The sequence below is a fragment of the Phalacrocorax aristotelis genome, chromosome 12, assembly GCF_949628215.1.
Source record: "Phalacrocorax aristotelis chromosome 12, bGulAri2.1, whole genome shotgun sequence".
In the NCBI taxonomy this organism is placed as follows: Eukaryota; Metazoa; Chordata; class Aves; order Suliformes; family Phalacrocoracidae; genus Phalacrocorax; species Phalacrocorax aristotelis.
Window position 1 is genome coordinate 18516643 of NC_134287.1, and position 23463 is coordinate 18540105.

The 23463-nt window shown below is 40.8% G+C and overlaps 2 protein-coding genes across 5 annotated transcripts; both read left to right on the plus strand.

The window, feature by feature from the left end:
* Positions 1–137: 137 nt before the first annotated feature.
* Positions 138–19256, plus strand: LOC142063577 (disintegrin and metalloproteinase domain-containing protein 9-like). 3 transcript variants are annotated; one of them, XM_075107470.1, is made up of 23 exons: positions 141–342; positions 3033–3130; positions 4273–4349; positions 4996–5074; positions 5292–5369; positions 6017–6093; positions 7641–7860; positions 8361–8426; positions 8509–8580; positions 9194–9366; positions 9831–9915; positions 11072–11193; positions 11729–11900; positions 12859–12948; positions 13449–13644; positions 13770–13875; positions 14075–14249; positions 14662–14742; positions 15351–15456; positions 16329–16461; positions 16889–16952; positions 17490–17542; positions 17880–19256. In XM_075107470.1, exons 1-23 carry the CDS (start codon positions 273–275, stop codon positions 17947–17949), a joined length of 2463 nt encoding a protein of 820 aa, XP_074963571.1. In that variant the 5' UTR covers positions 141–272; the 3' UTR covers positions 17950–19256. The 3 variants fall into 3 exon arrangements, with proteins under 3 accessions (XP_074963572.1, XP_074963571.1, XP_074963573.1); XM_075107471.1 differs by lacking the exon at positions 5292–5369 and having other exon boundaries at positions 138–342; positions 17909–19255; XM_075107472.1 differs by lacking the exon at positions 5292–5369 and having other exon boundaries at positions 258–342.
* A 171-nt stretch (positions 19257–19427) lies between these two features.
* On the plus strand, positions 19428–22329 carry PSTK (phosphoseryl-tRNA kinase). 2 transcript variants are annotated; one of them, XM_075107484.1, is made up of 6 exons: positions 19428–19702; positions 19944–20235; positions 20632–20830; positions 21233–21308; positions 21812–21905; positions 22121–22329. In XM_075107484.1, the coding sequence occupies exons 1-6, from the start codon at positions 19451–19453 to the stop codon at positions 22324–22326; spliced, it is 1119 nt and encodes a 372-aa protein (XP_074963585.1). In that variant the 5' UTR covers positions 19428–19450; the 3' UTR covers positions 22327–22329. The 2 variants fall into 2 exon arrangements, with proteins under 2 accessions (XP_074963585.1, XP_074963586.1); XM_075107485.1 differs by having other exon boundaries at positions 19428–19525.
* Positions 22330–23463: the final 1134 nt, after the last annotated feature.

The window sequence follows — 23463 nt, forward strand, 5'->3', positions numbered from 1 at the left end:
TTTGATACTGGTATGGGTTGGTGCTCTGTCTCCAATCAGCATTGAAGAATGTGCTGCTTTTTATTTGTTTAAGCTGTCTAACCAGTTTTTTTGCAAGCCTGGTGGATTAAATTTTACTTCCCGTTTCCTTAGCAGAGACAAAGTATCAGTGCTTTTTCTGCTGTTTACCTTCCGAGCAGCCGGTTTCTTTTCTAGTTCTGTGTAGAGCACCTAAGAGCCAGGTACACAGTGCCTGCCCTAATACTGTAGTAGTTTCTCTGGGAAATCTAGTCATGTTAAAACACAGCCTATTTTTGTTCACTTTTGGACTAATTTTAACTGGAAAACGTTTTTGGATAAAAGGTAAGCTTTCAGTTTTTTTTACGTATTCAGAAAGTTTTTCCAAGTCTTCTTGTACTCTCTGGTACTGATCGTAATGCTGCACACCTTTCAAATCCAGTCAGCACTCTCCCTAGGTACTAGGTAATTAGCTGACCTCCTAATTAAGAAAATCTTGTACACAAAAAAAAATGTCTGGAAAAGATTCTAGACTGAAGCTTTTTATAGTGGAGTTCTTTGTGGTTTATTTCTCCAGGATGTAGCAGGTACATAAATAAATCTTCTGTACAGGACACTGGTTGTGACAACTGCAGTTACTATCACTCTCATCAACAGTAAAGATTGGAGAAAAAGATTTCGATCTCCAGTAGTGCGAGGGAAATTCCTACAGCTTTGTTTTAGTTCTTCGTTCACTCATTTCCATTTATGATTTGTCTTCAGATTTTAGATTAACACCTGAAATATTTCTTAGAAAGTGGTATTTTTTATGACTTGCATTAAAGATGGCTTCGTGCATTCAGGTGTCAAAATTTAAATTGTTAGAACTCCATTTCCACTGTTAGTTCAACATACACTTAACACATGAAACAGAGTGGATTTGGTGATTTAGGTAATAAAATTATTGGAGATTAAGAGCAAAGCTAGAAGTAAATATTGAGTGCCAATATTCTTTGCAGACCTGTTTGCTAATAGCAACTTCCACATTTTTATTGCAATGGCAGTCTTTAACGTTAAACATATGCTGCCTGCACCTAGCTTTTAAAAATCCTGATGTTATCTAATAGACAGAGATCATCATTACACTGAAGAATCCTCCTTCTTGCTTTGAGTGGGTGATTCTGTGGCTTCTCTGAAATTATGAATTCCTTTCACAGAAACGTGGGAGTAGCTTTGTGCTACTATAAACAAGAAATCTTTTTCCTTATAAAAGAAAAATTAACACTTTTATTATTAAAACACATTATTATTGATTCTGTAACCTCTTTGTGTCTCTGTTGACCAAAGTGAATACTCAAAGCAGACTGATGAGCAGATGAGACAAAGGAAGATTAATGCAAGTTCAGCCAATTTTTAAAAACCTCACCGGAGATTGTTTTTGTCTTTATAAAACTGTTTACCTGAAACCAGGTACTAAGCAGACTTCTTATCTTTAGCACCCGCATTAGCATGATGTTCTGGAGATAATTCTGATATAATGTAAAAGGCTACGAACTTTTTACAAAGGTTTGACCATTGCTGGAACAAACCAAATGCAGCGTTAGGCAATGGCAGGAGGCAGCGAGGTGTATCATGGTTATACATGCAGCAGGTGGCAGAATTCTAGCCAGAGGACAACTGTAAGTATTCCTCAAAGTATTCTTCATTCAGGGCAATAGGGAAAGGAATAAGATTTAAATGGAAGGAGGGGGCTGAAGGGGCAGTTGATTTACTCAAGGGAAGGACAGAAGAAAGTAGAGACATGAACAAGATGGAGAAGATGAGCAAGTGCTGGACCTAGCAGTAGCTAGGTGGCAATAACACAGCAAATGGCTCTGTAGCCAGTAAAAAACATTCCGTGGTGTATTTAGGGACTGAATGTATTCTTCTGGAGATACAATATTCTCCAATTCTCTGTCTGGGAAGCTCGGAAACGTCCTGGCAAAGTTGGATCCACCATTCAAAATAATTGCACTATTCGTCCATCAGCTACCCCTAGAAAGCCCTGCTGTAGATTTATGGGTTGGCACAGTCTTCCTGGCACCACTGAGGTGATTTCACAAGGCTTGAAGGAACTTAATTCTATTTGAGATGTTAGTTGATTTTAACTGGCCAGCTACTTCAAAAAATACTGTGAGGGAACAGATGGGTGGACAGAGAAGGTAGCTGCGTAAGTGTTCTGTGGTACATCAGGTTAAAAGTGTAGGTCATGGAAGAAAAAGTGTTTCAGAAATGGTAGACAAAGTTACAAAGTTAATAATCCAGGTTAGAATATGTCAGATTTAAGATTGTGTTTAAATAATTTGATAGTTTTTCTTTGTGTGCTCCAGAAGACCCCAGCTTTAATCTGAAGTTACTTTTATAAAATCAGTTTGACCATTCCTAAACTTAATCTCTATCAAAGTATGCAGTGAATACAGGAAGTATTATTTTTATTGTTCTTGGGATTCTCTATTATGTTACTGTCATATTGGGTGAGGGATTTTTTTTTCAAACAATAATTTAGTTTGAGATTGTCTATATGAAGGAGTGTGAAAAATTTGAGCTATTATCCCAGTTTATAATGTAAGTAGCCAAGCCCAAGAGTTAAAGCCAAGATTGCCAGCCAGTTTTGGACACCCTGTTTAAGAAAACTTTTGCTCAAATTTGCAGCTTTTAGCACTTTGTATCAGTTGTGTTTCGGGTAGTATAGTCATTAACCTCAAATACAGTCAAAACAGCAATTCTGCAGCAAATAAGGCCACATATATTTAGTTTGAACACTCAGAAATAAAGAGTAACTTGGGCATGGATGAAAACGTTGATTTCTGCGACTTTCCCAGCACAACCCAAGAACTCTGTCAGAGACAGAATAGACCAAACGGAGCAGGGGCAGCCAGGTCCTGTACTGGGGAAATTACTTTCTCCATTTATGGCCTGATCAGCATGCTTTTGCAGCAATCACCACTGTGCAGATGTCAACATGACGTCTTACTTATGCTTTCTGATTCTTTAGAAATTTTGAAAATTTTTTTTAGGTATATCTTCTGAGCTGACATCCAGACCTTCTACATTAGAAATAATTATTCCTCGAAGTCCAACAGACAGAGAGAAACATCACCCTTTTTTTCCTGAGGTTTGTTATTCTATATGATTTTTTAATTCTCATGTTGCCAGTTTTCACAATATTGGCCTAATTACAGTCACACACACACACTGTATAGTATATATAGATTATTTTTGTGAAGAAATGTGCACTATCTCTTCAGATTCTTAAGGGTTCTCAACTAGTTTAGAGTACATTTGTTCCCACAAAGGTCTGTGACTACACTCCAAGTTAACGCCTTTCAAACTTCTAGTCTGTTAACAGAGTGGGAAGGAACAGGAAGAATATTTCCATTTCCTCCGATCAGATGTTGAACTCAAACCTGACCTAATGTCCATGCTGTATATGTTCTTTTGCTCATTGTGCCTGGTCTTTGGATAACCAGAGGATTTCAACCACGTAGCACCTAAAGGGCTTGATGCATACTTTGTAGAAATGGTCCCACAGGTTAAATGAATGAGTTAAAAGAGAAAGATCTGAGCCTTAAGTTCTCAGTTCTGAGGTGACTTAACCTTTGTTCCAGATATCAGGTTCCATTACTGAAGTAACTGTTAATGAAATAGCATTAGTCATCTTTCTGCAAACCAATTAAGGAAGGAAGAATCTGCGAGCTGTTCATCCAGCTGCCGATGACTTACCTAAGGAGTGTCACCAAACACGATGTGGAGTTGGGTGCAGAGCGCATACGTAGGCTGTGTTCTCATGGGGAGCCGAGTCTGCCACCATCCTCCAAGCTGTATCTACCTTCTCTCCACTAGTGTCTGAGTACCATCTGTTCCTGTGCCTGTAGAACTATAGCGTGGTAGTCTAGGTTTAGCTTTACTAACACTTCTTTCTTGCTCTTTTAATACCATGAATTTTATGTTTTTATTTTTCTGCAGACTTTATACCTCCTATGTTCCATCTATAAATCTCTAGTGGAAGACATTTAATTTCTTCTGTAGTTTGTGTACTTTTGCATTCTGTCTTCGTAGCTTAGTAGAATTTAAAGAATGTAGAGTGTGCTGCTGAGACTCTGAAAGGCATGAGGGTTAGGGACGTGTGTTTTGTAAACATGGTAAATACTTAAGACATACATAGTAGCTGGACTTCTCTTGTCAAAGAAAACATGGAACTGCCACAACCAAGTAGAAAATCACCTAATTAAGTGATATCTTTTGTTCTGTTTTCAGGAGCATTCAGACGACAATCTTTCTTACTCAATTGAAACCAGAAATGGAACATATGTCCTAAAACTGAAGAAAAATAAGTATGTGATAGTGTTCTAAGAAATCATTCTGCCTTGGGATTTAGTTGCGTATAGTGTGCAGAGTATACAAATACAGACTTTTATACTGAAAAAAAGTCAGAAGAAACTATTAAATGGCAGATTGTAGTAATTACAAAATCACTCTGTTAAATAGTGTCTCTGTAACGGTGCTAGTTTGCAAATAGAAGGGAACAATATTTTTGTTCTGGTTGTGCAGAAGTTTAGTTTGATTGTTTTTTCATTAGCACCAGACGATAGTAGATTTCAGAAAATCCTTATGGAAAATTAGAATTCAGCTCAACATTAGCGCTTTAGTAGTGAGTAGGGAAGGGTTGTCAGCCATGTTGCATTTGAAGAAATTTGTCTATTTCTGTTGTCCCTCATCCTGAGCCTGTAATACTCCAGACCCTGACATAACATAGTCTGCTCAGGTCCTACTCTATGGATATTTTAGTTAAAATATTTCAAAATAACTTATTTTCCAAATAATGCAGCTCATTTTTGAGGTATTTTGTTTCATATCTATGGATTTTAATTATAATTTAGGATTAATGTGCTGCTAACAGAATGTACATACTAGGATTCTTCACTTATTTCTTGCTTTATAGACTGTTAAAAGAGCAGTAGTTTGTTTGGTTTTTTCCAGAAAGCTTGTTAGCGAAGATTTTGTGCTATATACATATGCAGAAAATGGGAAACTGGAGGCAACACAACCAAAAAGCAAGGTATCGTACCTAATAAAGTTCTTTTTTTGTTTAAGAGCTTCCTCAAACCAGGGAAACCAAGCTTTATGAATTGAAGCCATACTAACAATTTGACAGAACAGAGGCTGACCATAAGGATGTGTATGTATCTAAATGTATTTCAAAAGCAAAAGTGAATGCACAACCATTCTTCAAATCTCTATAATAGAACAGTGAAAATTGTTTACATTTTTGGCAGGTGGTGGAGGGAAAAATGCTAGTGATGCACATAAAGTATCTGCAGAAGGAAAATATATTTACTGGGAAAGAGGCTTTTGTAAGTTTTCACATTTGTAGCATTGCTGTTTAACAGTTACCACTGATACAAAACACAAGGTTCTATGTCTTACGAGGGAGTGGGCTGTTTACGGTGATAAAGCATCACTGTTTTCCACAGTGTGAAAGCAAATGCCAGGAGATTATAGCAAGACTGAATTTGAGTTACCTGATTAAGTCGCCTTTGCGTAGTATGGAATTAAAGCTACAATGGCAGCATCAAAGCTTTGTAATTTTTAGGTCCTGTATCAAACAAGCCTTATAAATTTGAATTAAATTTCAACTTTCAACTGCATATGAGCTCATTGAGACTTAACTGGGTGCTTTGTGCTTGGGTGACCTTCTCAGATCAGCCTTTGAAAGGAGTCTGTTTAAGAACAGGATGAGCAATGTAGATTAAAAGATTTTGCTAAAAGATGGTGATGGGTTAAACTAAAAAGCTGGTTATTTTCTAGAACCAATGGACCAAATGCTCTTGTAGGTATTTACATCAAGTAATATTTTACTCCAGGAAGGTTGGGACTATTTCTAGAACAGGGAACTCTAAATTTGTAACAGCCAGCCTTAAGGTCATGCAAATAAATAAGTTTGCATTTGAAGGCAACAAGCTTATTTTGTCATTAATTTTGTGGTTTTGTTGCATTTCAGACACACTGTTATTATCATGGCACTGTTGAAGGAATTCCTGACTCAATGCTTGCTCTTAGCATATGCGATGGCCTTAGGTATTACCTCTTGCTTTTTACTTCAGGATAATTCATTGTGCAGTACCAAAGTAAAACCGTAAAAAACAGTTGCTATTCATCATACAGCTGGAGAGTAAACACCATCCTGTCTTGCAATTTTTTTTATATTTTGCCTTTTGATGAAGCTGAAACTCCGCCGAGGTTTTATATCTCAACTACCACTTTCCTCCCTTTTTCCAAAATACCTTCACAGAAAAAGATAACATTTAGGCAGAACATGGGCATGAACTGAGGCCTCTGTTACTTGATTTGAATGCCTTGACCAGAGGTACCACTCTAGAAGAAACGCTGATGAAGCTTTTGCTAAACTGAACATGCTCCTGCAAACAATTCTGTGTTATGAATGGGCATGTTTCAAAAGAAAAACCATTTATGTGGAAAAAGTTTTGACCAGATTTAAAACATTTTTTTGTGTTTCAAATACAAGAAGATTACATTTATTTGAGAAACATAAAGGGGGCAGATTAATGCATAAAAGAATCAGCCCATGTGAGCTGGCACAATGAGATGACATGCACAGCAAACTGTGCAGATACTCAGAATGTGCTTAGAGTGTGTCCATATTCCCCTGCCTTCATTGAGCTTGGCTCCTTAGCTGGACTTTGGATATACTTATCAGTTGTAGGAGCCTTGTTCAGTTTGATGTTTTTTCACAAGCAGGAAGAGGCAAATGGGATAAAGTTCACCCACATATCTTTCATGTATAGTATCGAGTGAGATGCCGCTCACAGTAAATAATGACATTTCCTGGAATTGCTTTAAATGAAGAACAAAATGGTCAACACACTGGTATTTCAGGTAATGCTGGATCTCACTAAGCAAAACAGATATTTCATTTTGGCTGTTCTGCAAACTTACACAGACTCAAATCCCTTGGTTACCTTGTACTCACATTTTTGAGGATCTTCTTTCACAAGATATTAACTAGAGAATTCTTGTTCTAAATATAATTTTGAGATTCTGGAGAACAAGATAATAGCTTCTGAAAGATTCTGGTACAGCAAATGGGCATGTTCCCTGTGTTTCTGAGCCACAGACAAATGCAAAATCTTTATATCTGGCAGCGCTCAGCAGTGCAATACTGCCATTGTCCTCATAAACACCTTGATGATTGCTTTTAGCCTCTATTTCTGTCTTAGAAGATACCTTTTTCTAAAATGCTAGATTACTTAGCTGCACGGGGCTAGGAGTGCAACTAGAGATAACGACTAAAAGAGACCTTTTGCATCAGCTCTGTACCCACAATCCAGACTCATTTAGTAACAATTTGGCTTTCCCATTAACTGATTCAAGGAGCCCACGCCTGTGTACAACTGACTGTTTTAAGTAAGTTCTGTTTTTTCTTTTGAGATCCTGTCGCGCATTTTAAATTACCCCCTATATTAAGATAATTTAAGATTATAATTTAATTCACATAGTAGTATGAACAACTCTAGTTTTTAAGTATCCAGCTGTCATTCACTCACCTAGTCATAACCGTAAGGGAAAAATTGTGGAATAAATTTTCATTCTTTTACAATTATTAGAGGAATTCTCTACATTGGTGGCAAATGGTATGGAATGGAGCCGCTCAACACATCCAGCACATTTGAACATGTGTTTTACCGGTTAGAAGATATGCAGGATATCCCCTTCCAATGTGGTCTGCTGAATGGCAGCCTTCATCACGAGAAGATATTTGTGAAGCAGTCTGTGAAATATGCGTTTTTATCAAACAGTACCTCTAGCAGCGAAAAGCTTTTGAGGGTAAATACCTTTGTTTCTCTCTTGAGTCTAAGCCTTCTCCTCAGTCTGTTCCAGCAGCCAAGGGTCTCCAGAGCTCTTGCTTTGGCCTGGTATCATTGCAGGTGGGTTTGGCCTGGCAGGCCACTCTCTTGTTGCCTTCATTTTCATGGACCCCAGACCAGTGGGACTACTGCTAAGGAAATCCTGACATGGAAGAACAACACAGCGGGAATTTAACATAGCTCGGAGCAATCCCTTAGCAGAAGAGCAGAGCTCTGCCCAAGACAGTTTTGGGTATGGTGTGAAAGCTGCCGTTCAGCTCATGCATCCCAGTGTCTAAGCAGAAGAGAATTACTGGCATAGAGATATTTATGTGGAAATCTAAGGCAAATTGATAGGCCACATTAAAAAATGCATAATTGCTGTATAAAACCATGAAATGAAAATAATGAAAAAGATAAGTAATAAAACCTTTAACTTATTAGTTATTATGTTAACTTACCGTGCTTTCTAATTTGCAGAAGAAGCGAGCTGTCCTGCCACAGAAAAGCTATGTGGAATTATTTGTGGTTGTGGATAACAACAGGGTAATGATTTCATCCAATGCTACATATGTTTTGTTAAACAATTACATTTTTTTCTCTGATATTCTCATATGATATTTTACAGTTTTTGCTGAAGAAATCAGATCCTGCTGCAGTGCAAAAAGAAACAGTTGAGCTGATTAATTACGTCGATGGGGTAGGTCAGATAAGTTGCTGAGATTCAGTAGTTTATCATAGTTTTCGAAAGAACAGCTAATGCAGTAAATCTAAACAATTATGTTCTGAAACTGTATTTGGAAGTTACACAGTGATTACACATTTAAGGCACCTCATGCACAAGTCTTACAGAGGTGTAGACAGAGGGAGAGATGCAAGATGTTTTTAAATCTGTTCTCTGTGCTCCCAGACTTTGGCTGCTCCGGGAACATGAGGTCTCCAGTAGGTTTTACATTTCCAGGAAGAGTACTTCTCATTTATGTCGTTCTTTTTTATTAAGCAAACTGTCAGTGCTGTGAACAATTCCATAAGCACTCTGCTCCTCTGTTTCTCATTTCTCCAGACAATTAGCTAAAGAAATGAATCGATGTGGTCTTTCCAACTTCTCCAACTGAAAGATATGTTTAGGTACCTTAATGAAGTAGATTGTCTTCAGCCATATATTCTTTCCTCACATCAAACTTAATTATTCAGAGAAACTAAGACTACGTCTTAGTCATTATGTTCAGCTTAATGACTACAGTGGTAGTGATGTAACCTTTCATAATTCAGTTGAAACAGACTGATGGACATGAATTATATTTTTTTTTCAGATGTATAGAGCATTAAACATCCAGATTGTTTTGGTTGGATTAGAGATCTGGACAGATACAAACCACATACCTGTAATGGATGGTTCAGCTGGAGACGTACTAGGTAGATTCGTTTCTTGGAGGCAGAAAGATCTTCTTAAACGATCACGAAATGATGCTAGCCATCTCATAATGTACGTGTTTGTTCGGTGGAAAAATTAGCAATGCTGCTGGTGTTGTTGTTGTATATGATTTTGGGTTTGTACATGAATGAAAATATAACTAGAGTAAAATTCACCCAAATTCTTTTAACATGGAAAAATGTCAAGAAAGCACAATGAAATCTTTTGGCTCTGCTTGAGCAGGGGGCTGGACCAGACAGCCTCTGGAGGTCCCTGCCAACCTCAAACATTCTGTGATTCTGTGAACTCAGAAGCACTGACACAGCCGATTGAGGTGATTGGTCACTATTTTCAAGCTCTGTTACTTGGATGTTCATTATTTATTACAGGGAAACCCTGATATGATAAATTTCTTCTTGACCTCAAGAAGACCAACACTTGACTTGCAGTATTTGTTTCAGACTCAGGAGAGTATTTTACTAGAAATCATGAAGTTTCAGCCCCTCTTTCAACACCTTCCAACTGCTTTGTTGCAGAGGGAGAAGCTCTTATGGTGGATCCATTGGAATGGCTTTTGTAGGTACCATCTGCTCACAAGTCCAGGGAGGGTCAATCAGCACTGTAAGTACATAATGTTGTGGTTATTGGAAGAAACTAGCACAGGAGCTTCTAAACTATCATAGATTGGTGCTAGTGAGACCAAGAGTTACCTGAACAATTGAAGGCTTTCCTCTGTGCACATACACAAGCCAGAGTGGTAGCTATGGCTATTGCCAGGGCAACCTTCCAGAACATCCTAAATAAGTGATGTGCAGTTTGTTGACAAGTCACTCAGTTTTTGGAGTGGTGCAGTTTCTTTTATGGGGTTTCTGATGAAAAAGAATTGTGCATATTTTTTCCAGTTTCTTTCTTCATCATGTTCCAGTTCGTTTGGCTGATTTAGTCCTGAAATAGTTTTTTATCACATTTATGTAATTCAGCTAGGTTGTATAAGCAAAGCCCATTCTTGTACTGTTAAGGTTCATAACCACAGTGTTTCTGAGGGTGCCAGAGCAGTGGAACAGGTGGCCCAGAGAGGCTGTGGAGTCCCTTCCCTGGAGACATTCACACCCCACCTGGATGCGGTCCTGTGCCCCCTGCTCTGGGTGTGCCTGCTCAAGCAGGGGGTTGGACAGGATGATCTCCAGAGGTCCCTTCCAACCCCTACCTTCTGTGATTCTGTGATTCTGTGACTGCAGCTACAAAATAATGTGGGTTTTTTGATTCTTTACATGGTTAGACAGTGAACGTAATGCACTCTATTCTGAAGTGTCTGGAATTCTCCACAATGAGGCTGTAAACAGGCAAGAATTTTAAATTTGGCAATATTAGCCAGAAACTTGTCTTTTCTCCTTCACCCTTGGGACAGCACCAGTATCTCCAGAGGTTCCTGTCCTTACAATATGGATACCACAACATCATGGACAATCTTAGAGGCAGATTCTGTTCTTTAACAGTTGTTGTCTTTGAAGGCTCCATTGAAATCAGCATCCTGACTGATTAATTGTGTTGTTATTCAGAATATGATCCTAATGGAAGAAATAGAAAGAGTGGCAGAATCTGGCCCTACTGAAAAAACAGTGACAAGTTGTCTGTACGCGCTGCTTTCGCTTTGCAATACTATCTAGTGTTCCGTCTTCACAGCCCCTGAGAGACTTGTGGCTTGAATAAATCAGTAGGTAGAAACTTAGTAACGTTGTTAGCTTTATATTTTTTTAACTCTGATTCTTTTTATTAGTTGAATCATAACGATATGTTACGTCATGCTACAGTAGTTGCACATGAATTGGGGCATAATCTCGGAATGAAACATGATGATAAAAGGTGTCCTGCATCCTATATTATGCACAGCACAGACAAGTAAGATTTCCAGTTCTTTTCTTTTAATAATTATTATTTACCTACAGTGACTACGCCTTCTAAGCTGTGAAACTCCCATGAATCTTGAAGAACTTTTTTGAATGGGGAGTTGTTTGAAAAGTTTAACCACAGAGGTGAATTCACTGACTTAGGTCCTGCCACCATTTTAATTTATTTGAAATGCTACCTGTTTTCCGATCCACTCTTTATTTGTAGCATTCCTAAAAACTGATTTGGATTTTCTTAATTGTTTTTTCTTTTAATTATAGTATGTTGCTTTTTCTTTTACTCTGCTGAGAATGCGTTATGTACAGTCACTGGGTTTGTGCAAACATGTGTCCTTCGCACAGATTCCCTTAGCAGTTAGTTAATTTAAACAAAAACCATCAGCCTAGATTTGTTTCAGTTTCTTTTATGATCTCCTAATGTTATGAAACATGGTATTTGTTGTAGATTGAGAATATTTAAAAGGCTTGAGTTGATTTTATCCTGTAAGCAAAATATTTATAATTAAGAAAAATATTATGCTTTCCAGTGGGTCCAGGAATTTCAGCACCTGCAGTGCTGATGATTTTGAGAACCTTATTCTAAATGGAGGTGGAAGCTGCCTTAGAAATCCTCCTCAAACAAGTAATGTTTACAAGGAACCTGTCTGTGGTAATAACGTGGTCGATAGCAATGAAGAATGTGACTGTGGCAAACCACAGGTAATGAATGAAATTCAACTGGATACTTGTTTTATTATATTATATTATGTTATATAATATTAGTTTTATATTATATTAGTGTTATAACTCTGGCCTTTTGGTATACCAATTTGCATTAATATCTGAGGAGTGCTCCTTGTAAATCTACATTTTTGCAAGCAATATGAAGATAAATTTCAGAAAAAGCTGAAAATCATACTTTGAACTTGGTATGAACTAAGTTAAAGGCTACTGGACTTCACAGAACTTTGAGCCAATGCCTAAGAAAGAAGAGCATTTCAGGGCAGACTATTTGGAAACACCATTGTTTTTTCTGCTGGTTTTAGCAACATGGATGTTTCTGTTACATAAGAGACTACTCATCTAAAGAGCACTTACAGGTTTCCTAAGTGTAAGCCTTAAACCCTTAAACTTCACCCACATCAAAATTACTTTCCTTGGTCATATTTGCATTGTCAAAAAGTGCCCCAAATAATGGGATATATTGACTCATTCTTTAGAAAATAAAGGTGTCTCAAAACAGACACCAGTAAATCAAAAGGCTGTCAGCAAACCCAGGTTCCATTGTACAGGCCTTCTTCTAAGTCATGTCTTCATACTGGCATTTCTCTACATCCAACTGCCAGTGTAGTGGAAAAATGAGAGGAGGGGTGATAAGAAGTGTTATTGAAAAGCCAAAGTTTTCTTCTTTTAGCATCCATTTAAAGTATAAACCTATCCTCTACGCCTGTGCCACAACACATCAAAACAGATGACGTTCTGATGACTTCTGGTAAAAAAATACAGCCAAACTGTGTGCTGGTTTCTGTTAGAGCAGGAGGCTGTCACCCTCAGAACATGCAAGAGAGATGGTATATTTAAAGTTTGGTTTGTCCATGCGCTTGGTTTGATGCTGTACTTTCCTAGCTATATAGGGAGGTAAAAATGTTGCGTCCCCTTGTCCATGGTTGTTCTTCAGGAATGTACTAACCCTTGCTGTGACGCTGCAACCTGCAAACTCATGCCTGGATCGCAATGTGCTCAGGGGCTGTGCTGCAAAAATTGCAAGGTAGGCTATGTTTTATTAAGCTAACTGATACTATTTAGTAGTATTTTTTAACATCTGAAAAGAGCTGTCATAGCACTCTTGACATGTTTATCAAAATACATTCACCAGTAGAGAGCATGTAAGCAGAGAATTTGTGTCTAACAACTCTTGTCCAGTAGCTTAGAAATGGAACATCATCTCTGTGTCATCCCTCGTAGGAGGCAGGAGCAATCCGGGGCCTCAGCAGCAGTGATCTCCATCACGCAACATCAAGCTTCTCCAAAGTCTATGATAGTTGGCTGCTTTTAAAGTTTGTATTTGTGTAGGCAGTTGTATGATCTACCCAAGTCCTCTGCAGGCCCAGCTCATAAACTTTATAGCTACACCATATGAAACTGAGGGAAGATTCGCATATTCGTTAGGCATTGATCTGAAAAACTATTCTGGCTTCCTTAAAATTTCATGTTAGAACTTCTGCTGTTGCAAAATAGAAGTAGGGTGGCATTCCTTTCTGGTTCTAGTTTAAAGTGGCAGGAGCAGAGTGCAGGCCGAAAATGGATTTCTGTGATCTACCTGAATACTGCAACGGCAGCAATCCCTACTGTCCAGACGATGTTTACATCATGAATGGTTACCCATGCGACAACATGAAGGCATATTGCTACTACGGAGTATGCCAGAGTTTTGATTCACAATGTGAATCTATATATGGAAAAGGTATGTTTATAATTGAATGTAAAAAGACTTGCAGTCTCCTAATAGACATTTCTGATTTTGATTTTTCTTTCTCATATTTTTAAGACAGTGTACTGGCTTACTAAGATTCACTACTTTTTGTACAGGGGCACGAAAAGCACCTGATCTATGCTTTGAAAAAGCGAATATTAAAGGAGATAGGTTTGGAAACTGTGGAGTGAGCGGTGGAGTGTACAAGAAATGTCCTGTTCAGTAAGTCACCAGCAAACAAAAGCTAACCCTAAAATCTTCAACGTAAAAAATACATTTTGTTACAAACTCCTAGAGCATTAGTTTTACAAGAATATTTCCTTGAAATGCCAGCTAAAAAGCTCTACTGGATGGTGTGTTTGCACTGATGCCGGGTTTTTTTCTGTTCACCTTGTCTGTGAGTGTCATTTATTCAACACAGGCACAGTCTGTGTGGCAAGCTCCAGTGCACATCTGTTAGTCTTCAAAATCTTCCTGCCTGGAGTGTTGTCAATAACGCATCTGGGGTTTTATGCTGGTCTTCTGACTTCGACTTAGGATCAGATGTCCCTGATCCTGCTCAAGTTCATGACGGAACAGCCTGTGGAGAAAAGAAGGTAACATGAATCACGGCAGCATTACAGAATATATTCCACCAAATGGAAAGTTCTTAACTTTCAGAAGCATCACATTGCTCTCTTACTTGTACACTATAATAAAAAAATCTGCTTTTTGAGATATAAACATACAAACAATTAAGCAGCTCTTCAAAAACTGGGATGCTACAGATCAGTGAGCTACATGATCAGGTATGAAAATTACTCCATCAAAATGCATCCACAGACTGAAGAAAAACTGAGACAAATGCTTCTATAAAATTGCGAAGTACTGAATGTCCTATCAGCCCTTTTTCTTGACACTTAAGTAAAAGCTGTAGACTTCTGAACACATACATTCATATATTATATTTATAAAAGGAGGAGATTTTTTGAAGTTTTGTGTTTGAAAGACACTAATTACTTTTTCCAGGCCTGTGTAGGTTTTGAATGTGTTAATGCAAGTCACCTGGGCTACAGCTGTGATGTAAAGCAGAAGTGTAACAACAACGGGGTGAGTAGATGGTGTTTTCACACACTGTTTCTAGAAGACAGAGATAGGTGCAAAATGCCTGCACAAAAGCAATAACCAGCCAGACGGCTTTAGTTTTTTCTGATCTGTATTAAAAGTTAAGTCCACTTTTTTATCTGTAATTTTTGTGTTGCCAGTGTGCCGTAAACCTCTTAGCACGAACATTGAAGGACATTCCTTCTGAATTTCCCTCGGGAACTTTCTAATATTACTGAGCTGTTGAATTGTAAAAGGAAAACACTCCTTTGAGGAGGACAGTCTAGTGATTCCTGATCTATGTATATCTCCTTGAAAAAATCAAAATGAAGTCCAAAGGTTGTAAAACTGAGAAGTTCTTTGGACTGTAATCTGTGCAGTCAAATAACAAAACAAAGGTTAACTTCTGCAGAGGGTTATCTTCTGGTATCGGTATCACTCAGTGTTTGGGATGTTACGGGGGAGGGGGCTTATTCCCAAGCAATATCACGCAATACTTTTTGTTTCCACATGCAATTCTTAATGTGTAACTCCAAACATATACTGGAGATTGAAAGCGGCTGCTTCCAGAAAGGCGTTGTTCGGTTGACTAGTGCCTGTTGTATTGACTGTAGGTGTGTAACAATAACGGGAACTGCCACTGCGATTCAGGCTGGGCACCTCCATTCTGTAACCAGGCAGGCTACGGCGGCAGTGTTGACAGTGGTCCAGCTCACATCGGTAAGATACCAAACTGGCCTTTGTTCTTCCCTCCGTGTCTGACAAAATAATCTACTAATAACGGGGTTTTTTTTCAGTCTCTTTTCAACTTTTTTCTTCTGCTCCATCAGGGACTGACTTGAAGAACAAATTTTATTATCTGATGTGTGGGTTTGCAGACATCAAGGAAGTTGGTCCAAGGGAGAATTTGACCCCTATTTTGTCTGAGAATAAAAGCAATCCATTAAATTACTGAAATTAAAAGCAAGATATAAATTACGGTTACAGTTTTAAATAGATATTTAGATATCTAAGTAAATATCTAAAACATTGTTGTGATAAAATGGATGCAAGAGAGGAAGGCTAAAGCTTGAGAATAAAACCAGCAGCCTTTGACTGTGTGAAAGGGTCTCACAGAAATGCGAGGGGTTACGGAGGTGCACGCAGCAAGCAGCAGCTGGCTCGTATAAGAGCCATGAAATTCTGCAAAGGGAAAATGGAGTAGATTCCGCTGGCCTTCACACTAAGAAACATGCAAATGTTTTGTATTTATTAATAGCTTAGGAAGACAAAGAAGTCAACTGTGGGGAAGCAAACACAAAACGGATTTGTCTGCTTTAGAAATCTCGAGAAAATATATGGAAAAGGAAAAAGCTTGCATATCATACAACACGGGGTGGGTGAGGCAGAGTGAACTGGTGATAACATGAGGCCAAATCCTACTTTTCTGATCATAGCATGTTATAAATCTCAGTGGAGTTACTAATTTTAATCTATAATAATTGGAAGATCATAGTTTTTAGAACAGAAAGGAGGTTTTAGCAGAAAAAATGCATTAATATGAAGTTAAAACAAGATTACTGTCTTACATTATTTCAATTCTTTTATTCTAGATACATCACTTCGGGATGGTCTGCTTATTTTTTTCCTCCTTGTGTTGCCAATAGTAATTGTTACAGTATTAGCAGTAATTAAGCGTGATGCGATAAGAAGAAATTTTTGCAGGAAAACTAGAAGACAACACAGGTATTTCACTTACTACAGATGCACATTTCAACACTTGAGAGCATGCTCCAGGTTCAGTTAGCAAACCAGTTGGATGCTTTATGTACACAAAGAATTCCATACCTCCTAAAAGACTTCCCTGCCATTAGTACTAGTAGGTCATTTAATAGCCAGTACCCTGCTATTAGGTAGTTTAATCCAGATACTCCAGTTGTCAGTGCCCAAGCAGCTTTTCCCAAAATACATTGCACTTTCCTAATTGTTATTGATAATTGTATTGCACAGACAGCGGGGCCTGGCACATTGACATTATTTGCCAAGGCCAGGGAGGGGTGGAGTCAGAATCCAGATCTCTTGAGCTGCAGCCTCGTCCCTTGAAAAACACCAGCATCCCTGACAGTAGTTGAACCACATGGGGATTTGCCCGATGACATGAGTTTTATTTCAGGGATAACAATGTGCAGCAGTCAAAGCAAAATAACAGACCAAGTCATACCACAAGAAATAATCAGGTAAGAGATATGCATACCTGCATTACTTCATGTTGAGTGATCCAAATTATCCAAACAAAAATCAAACTGACGGGGTGGGACAAAACGAAATCTTTCCTAATTTTCTCTAATATAGTTATTGATGACTTTGTGGCTTTTTGATACATCAAAACTATCTCACTTTCCAAGTATTCAAAATAATTTATAATGTCTTAGATAGGGTTTCTGTTTGGGCAAGCATGAGCTTTATTGCCCACCCTGTCAACACAGGTAGTGAGTTGTACAGGATGGAACTGGCTGCTGCTTAGCAGAGCAGCCAAAGATTGAGCTCAGAATTCTGCAGCCAAATACCACAGAAGATGCTTGGCCAGGCTGTGGACCCAGCTCTGATAAAAACAAAATAAAAATTATCAAAACAAAACATTGCAAGGGAGTATGAAGGATGTCACAGGAAATGAAAATCAGTTCTAAAATACCACTAGGTTAATATTGAATAACCAGCCACACTTGGAAAGCTGTGGGGTTTGCTAACTTGATTTTCTGCGACATCTTTTCCAGCCTGCCATATCAAGTCCTGATTTTTTTACCGGATTGCATTTCCCTGGTCCAAGGTTTGTAGTATTTAAAACCTTCTTCACTTCATGTTTGCAGTGTTTACATTGCTGTGCCGTTGTAAGTGAAGTTCCCAATGTCTCATGTACTGCTTAGGAGAGTTTTTCATGAAGCATCATATGAGATAAAATAGATTAAATGCTTGAAGAAGAAATGCTGGTTTTCTGCTTGTGTGGAAAACAGCATAACGGAGCATGTAAATGCTACTAGGGAGGGTGTGTGAAATATATATATAAAAATGCTAGCAGCTCTTTAAAAATGGTAAAGACCCAGCTTAGAAATACCAGTTGTCTCAAGTCATTAAATACATCACAAAATGTGCTTTCCATGCTTCAGCCAGCCAGTACAAACCCAGTTCCCTGCAGGACCTCAACAACCCCCAGTCCCACCCAGACCAGCTGTCTGAAAAGCTTCTTGGGAATCCTCAGCCAATTCCGACACCAGTCTGGAAAAAAATAGATTGCAATCCTCCAGTCCTCTCCTTGCACAGCCAAAATGCCTTCTGAAAGCACGTACCTCTGGAAAAGACTTGATGCTAAGAGGCACTGACCATGATTTTGTAACATCCCATCATTTTGCTAATTGCTGGTGGCTATATTTGTGTCTTTTCTACCTCACCTCGTTGTTTTTTTTAAATCAGAAGCCTGAAGTTCAACTCTTGTTAGATTAAATCTGCAACAGCTTCAGAGAACAGGACGCTTGTGAAGCGTAGCCTCACTTGGTGGCCAAAGAGAAGTGAATTCAGTTATTTACAGACATAATTTATTCACCTCTAGTCATACACTGCTGTGAAACGAGACTGTAGATTGACCTCTTGGGAAGCCTGGAGCCTGTCTGCCTCCTGCCTGTCCTCTCAGCAGTGTGCTGAGGGCAGCCGTACCCCATGGGCCAGGCTCGCAGCGGAGGGCTCCTCTGCCTCGCTCCCAGCCTTCACTTCGGTGTAACCCTGTCAGAGCTGGGATCCGGGTCTCCCCCCTCATTGCCCGCCAGCAGTGCTACTTTCCAGTTCAGGCAGTTTATAAAAGTAACCTCATACAGGGACACTGGCAAGGGAAAGAAACGGTAACGCATCTGAGCCTAAAAGAAACAAGCCATCTCTGTTGCTACAGAAAATGTGGTACATCAGGAGATACAACTCGTCAAGGTTTTAATGTTTCTTGGTTATTACACTTGAGATTTTTTCTAGAAACCGATCCCACTACCAAAGCAACAGCTAACTTTGCCAATTAGGCAGCAGTACCAATTTCAAAGCAGTACCAACTTCAAAGAAAGCATATGAAGTTACATAGTTTGTCAAAACAGCAACTAATGGAAAAGCAGCTGCTCTGCGAAGAAAAACTCACTGGGAAGAACAAAGCTGTGGCTACTGATCGATCTGTGCACGGGAGAGTACATCACTCCGCCCGCACTCACAGGAGAACGTCGGGGGTATGAACTAGCAAAAAGAGTGAATAAATTAGGGAATTGCCTTCCCAGGAAAACATTTCTAGTCCCTCAGATAGTCATTTTGGAGAAAAACTGGATGGAGGAACCCACGATATTCTGCGGGCAAAGATCTGCATCAGCAAGGAGCGTCTTCTGAAGAAGCACCATCTTCCTTAATTCCTTAGGAACTTAAATCGTTATTGTCAATTAACTATTCCTATCATGTAGGCCTTGTTAACGAGCACGTTATAATAACATCAGGTAATATAAATGGCGTCAGCACGCTTCATAGTGTCTGCATTTTATGACCACCGAAAGAATGCACGGCCGGGGCCCCCTGACGCCGTGGGGTACCACTGCTGCCGATTCCCACACTCACGCCCTCAGAACCAGCCAAGGGACACCGCCCGCCCCACGCACGCGCTCCGCCGGCGCGATCAGCGCCGACCGGCAGGGGAACTCCCGCCCCGGCGGCCCCGCGCATGCGCACAGCGGCGGCCGGACATCAGGCAGCGCTGGCGGCGGCGGAGGAGCGGCGGGGCGGCGGCTGCGGCCGGGTGGGTCTGTGCGTGCTGTCCGGGCTGCCGGCGGCCGGCAAGTCCACCCTGGCCCGCGCCCTCCGCCAGCGCCTGCCCCAGTGCTCCGGCTGGGCCTGCGCCCTCCTCAGCTACGACGAGCTCATACCGCCGCAGGCCTTCGACCCGCGCGAGGCGGGGGCGGGGCCGCTCCCAGGGGTCAGTGTGGCTCTCCTCTCATTGGCCAGTGGCGCCGCGCGGCGGCCGTTGCCCGGCAATGCGGCGCGTCCCTCAGGCGGGGCCTCCCCGCTGCGCGCCGGGGGCCGGGACCTGGGGCCTGGCGGGGGCGGGCGGCGGCAGGGTGCCAGGCGAGGTGCGCCGCGGCGGCAGCGGGGGGGGAGCTGAGGCGGGTGCGCGGGCCCTCACTCCCCCCCCACCCGGCCGCCGCCTCTCTCCGCAGCCGCCACGGTGGAAGCTGAGCCGGCGGGATGTGCTGCAGTGCCTGGAGCGCTTCCTGCAGGCGCTGCTCGGCGCCGGCCCGCTCGCCGCCCCCGCCACCGCCGGGCAGCCGGTCTGGGAGCGATTCCTGGCCTGCTGCCGCGGGCAGGGGCTGCTCGCCTCGGCGGAGGGTCGCGGCGGGGCCGGCCGCGCCTGGAGCCTCGCAGCCATCTCCGGGCCGCTCTACCTCATCCTGGATGACAATTTCTATTACCAGAGCATGAGATACGAGGTGTACCAGCTGGCTCGCAAATGTAATTACTCCTTGTTCCTATGCATGAGAACGTTTTGGCTTTGTAGGAAATCCAGTTTTCTTTAACTGCCTTTCTTCTGAGCGCCCTTGCAGAACAGCTGTTATTCTCAATTGCTAGATTCCTGCTGTGCAGTAACCATCAGCTGAACTTTATTGCTGTGTTATTAGAAGTTGCTAGGTCACTTAAAGCCTTTCTTATGTACATATATCTCAGAAATTACTGCTTCAGCAGCCTTGAAGGTAAAAGTGTTTGTACTCTCTTTTAGGTTTGTATTGTTTTCAGGCTCAGAACTAACACAGAAGTCAGGCCTTAATGTAAAGCCTATCTCGTGCACGCTGCTCTCAGAAATTTTTACTTAAACAGTTTAAAGGTAAAATTGTCTGTTTATGTTCTTAGATTCCTTGGGCTTCTGCCAGTTATTTTTAGAGTCTCCACTCGAATGCTGCTTGCAGAGGAATCGTCTGAGAAGTCATCCGCTACCTGACCAGACAATATGTCTAATGGCAAGAAAAATAGAAATGCCAGATCTCAAGAAAAACACTTGGGAACAGAACAGCCTCGTTCTGACGAGTTCTGATTGCACCGTAGAGGATAAGTATGCTACTGGGTTGATGCAAGGATTTTCCGTGAGCACTCTTTTCATAAACGGGCAGGTAGAAGCTTTTTGCTGTATCTAAACACGGCAGTTGTTGGGAACTCACAGCTGTCACTTTCCAGAGTTAATAACATCAAACCTAACTGCGCTTCTAGACGCTGAAAATATTTAAAATTTATGTAAATGGTCTGAAACATTAAGACTGGAAATAATTGGCTGTAGTTTTAGTTGTAATTGTTTTTCACCTAACTTGCTGCATAAAGATTATTTCCTTGATTGCCTCATAAATTTAACTGAGAACTTGCTTTTTCTTCTGTGATGAGGTGTCACTACAAAACAAAAGAAGAATTTTCAGCAAAACGGTTTGATTAATGTGCTTTACTCCTCTATTTGGTTTTTTAGCGAGCAGATCATTAGTTTGCTGGCCACTGCTTTGGAAAATCCAGTGAAGCAAAATGAGAAGAACATGGAGCAAAAGGTAGCGCTGCTTGTCTTCAGAGTCACGGCGCTCTCAGCTGACGGTGAATGAGTTAGTTATTCCCAAATGGGATCCAGAACACCCATAATGTCAGAAACAAAAAATACCCACTGCATTTTTTGATTGCAAAAGCATACACAGAAAAGTTAATCCTATTTGACATGGGTACTTTTGTCACCTTATTAAGTAAACCATTGAAATACCTTTAAGAATTCTGTTATAGGTTCTAGAGTAGTAAAAAGAATGCCTCTTGGGGCTCTGCATCACACCGAGGAAAATAACATTCATTTCCGAAGTTGCGTATGCGGTGCCTGTTCCTGGCATGCCCCCAGGCCCACACACCTGCTTCCGAATTCAGAGTTATGGGTGCGGACTGCACCGGTCACCAACCTGCTCCTAATGTGGGACTTGTTTTCACAGAGTACTTCAAAAGTCGATTACAGTTTAAATGAAATTTAATGTGTTTGCACATATTCTTCCTTTCTGTTGGTCACTCTGGGCAGGAAGCAGATCGAGCAATCTGCGCAGCTAGCGGTGTCCATCAGGCTGATCAGACATGCAGACGCATCATCTCTCAGGCGATGAAGGATGCCAGAGGTATGTGTAGCATATTCTAGGAGCCAGCCTGCAGTGTAGGGCTAAACTGATGAAATCACCTCAGGGTGAACTGTTAAGGAGTCCCAACGCTGCGGGTGTGATGGAGGCAGTCTCTTTCACAAGTCTGGTTGGAGTAGTTGTGGCATGTGAGGCGAAGTCTGTACATTTTGTCTTCAAGCATGAAGTTACAAGTTCAGCTTTGAATTTTCTTCTAGATAAAAACATACTCCCAAGTGAGATGAAGATCCTGGCAGAAGAACTCAACAAACTAAAAGCAGAACTTTTGGAAGACTTGCGGCAAGGAAATAATGTTAAAAACCCAGTTTGCACACAAAATCAATATTCTGACCCTGCAACCAGTGTAATTTCTTCATTCCAACATGAGGCAACCAATGTAGTTAATAAATACATTTTAAAATAATGACATGGAGAATGCTGGTGTTTTTAAAGAGCCCAGAGTGTTTAAAAGGCACTGCTCTTTCAGCAGTACGGTTGAAAACATCTAAGCTATAGAGCTTCTTTCCCTGGAGGCTCATGCCTTCTCCAGCTCCTCTGCCCATAGCTTGGAAGAGACATACAGTCTGGCATACTGCGTTCAACTCTGAAGATCAAGCCAATAACAAGGTTGTTTTATTTAGACTTCACAGAATCACAGAAAAAGTTAGCCTAGGAGGAACACCTATTTCCTGCTTACAGCAGCAGTACCTTCGAGCTGCATCAGCCTTCTTGGAGCCTCCTCCAGCTGAGATTTTGAAGAGCACCTCAGATGGTGACCTGCTCTGCTCTCTCAAACAGGCAGCCGAGTGTTTCCAGAGAACACGTGCCTGGGGAGGCATAAAATCATGAAGTGAGGTGGAGTTCAGCACTTCAAGCGTGAAGTGGGTTGACAGTGACCTACAGCACCCAGTCAGGCCGTTGGCACCCATGTTTTATCCAAGCCCTCCTTCAGTGCCCCAAGTCCGTGTTTTAGATCAGGCTCTTGGCTTCTCTGCTTGTTTCCCTGACAGAAGCTTTGCAAATAAAAAGAAATTTGAGATGCAGTTAAATTAAGGCTTTTGAGAGTTACACGTAGGATTAACTCTGGTGTCTAAAGGAACTTAATGTTTGGTGCTGTCTTCGAAGTTACCAACAACATACACAGCAGTTCTGCATGCAGTGACAACCACCTTACTGTGATAAAACCTTCTGATTTCAGACATACAAGCACTCTTGCTAAGGAAAAAGGAGTATGAGGAAACAAAGAATTTGGACGATGACCAAAAGTGCAAGATTAACAGTGGGGAAAAAAGTGTCCTGGCTGAGCACTGACATTAAGCATTGTCCTGGTTTCAGCTGGGATAGAGTTAAGTTTCTTCGTAGTAGCTAGTATGGGGCTATGTTTTGGATTTTTGCTGGAAACAGCAGTGATAATGTGGAGATGTTTTAGTTGTTGCTAAGTAGCACTTACACTGGTCAAGGACTTTTTCAGCTCCCCATGCTCTGCTGGGTGCACAAGAAGCTGGGAGGGGTCACAGCCAGGACAGCTGACCCAAACTGACCAACGGGATATTCCACACCA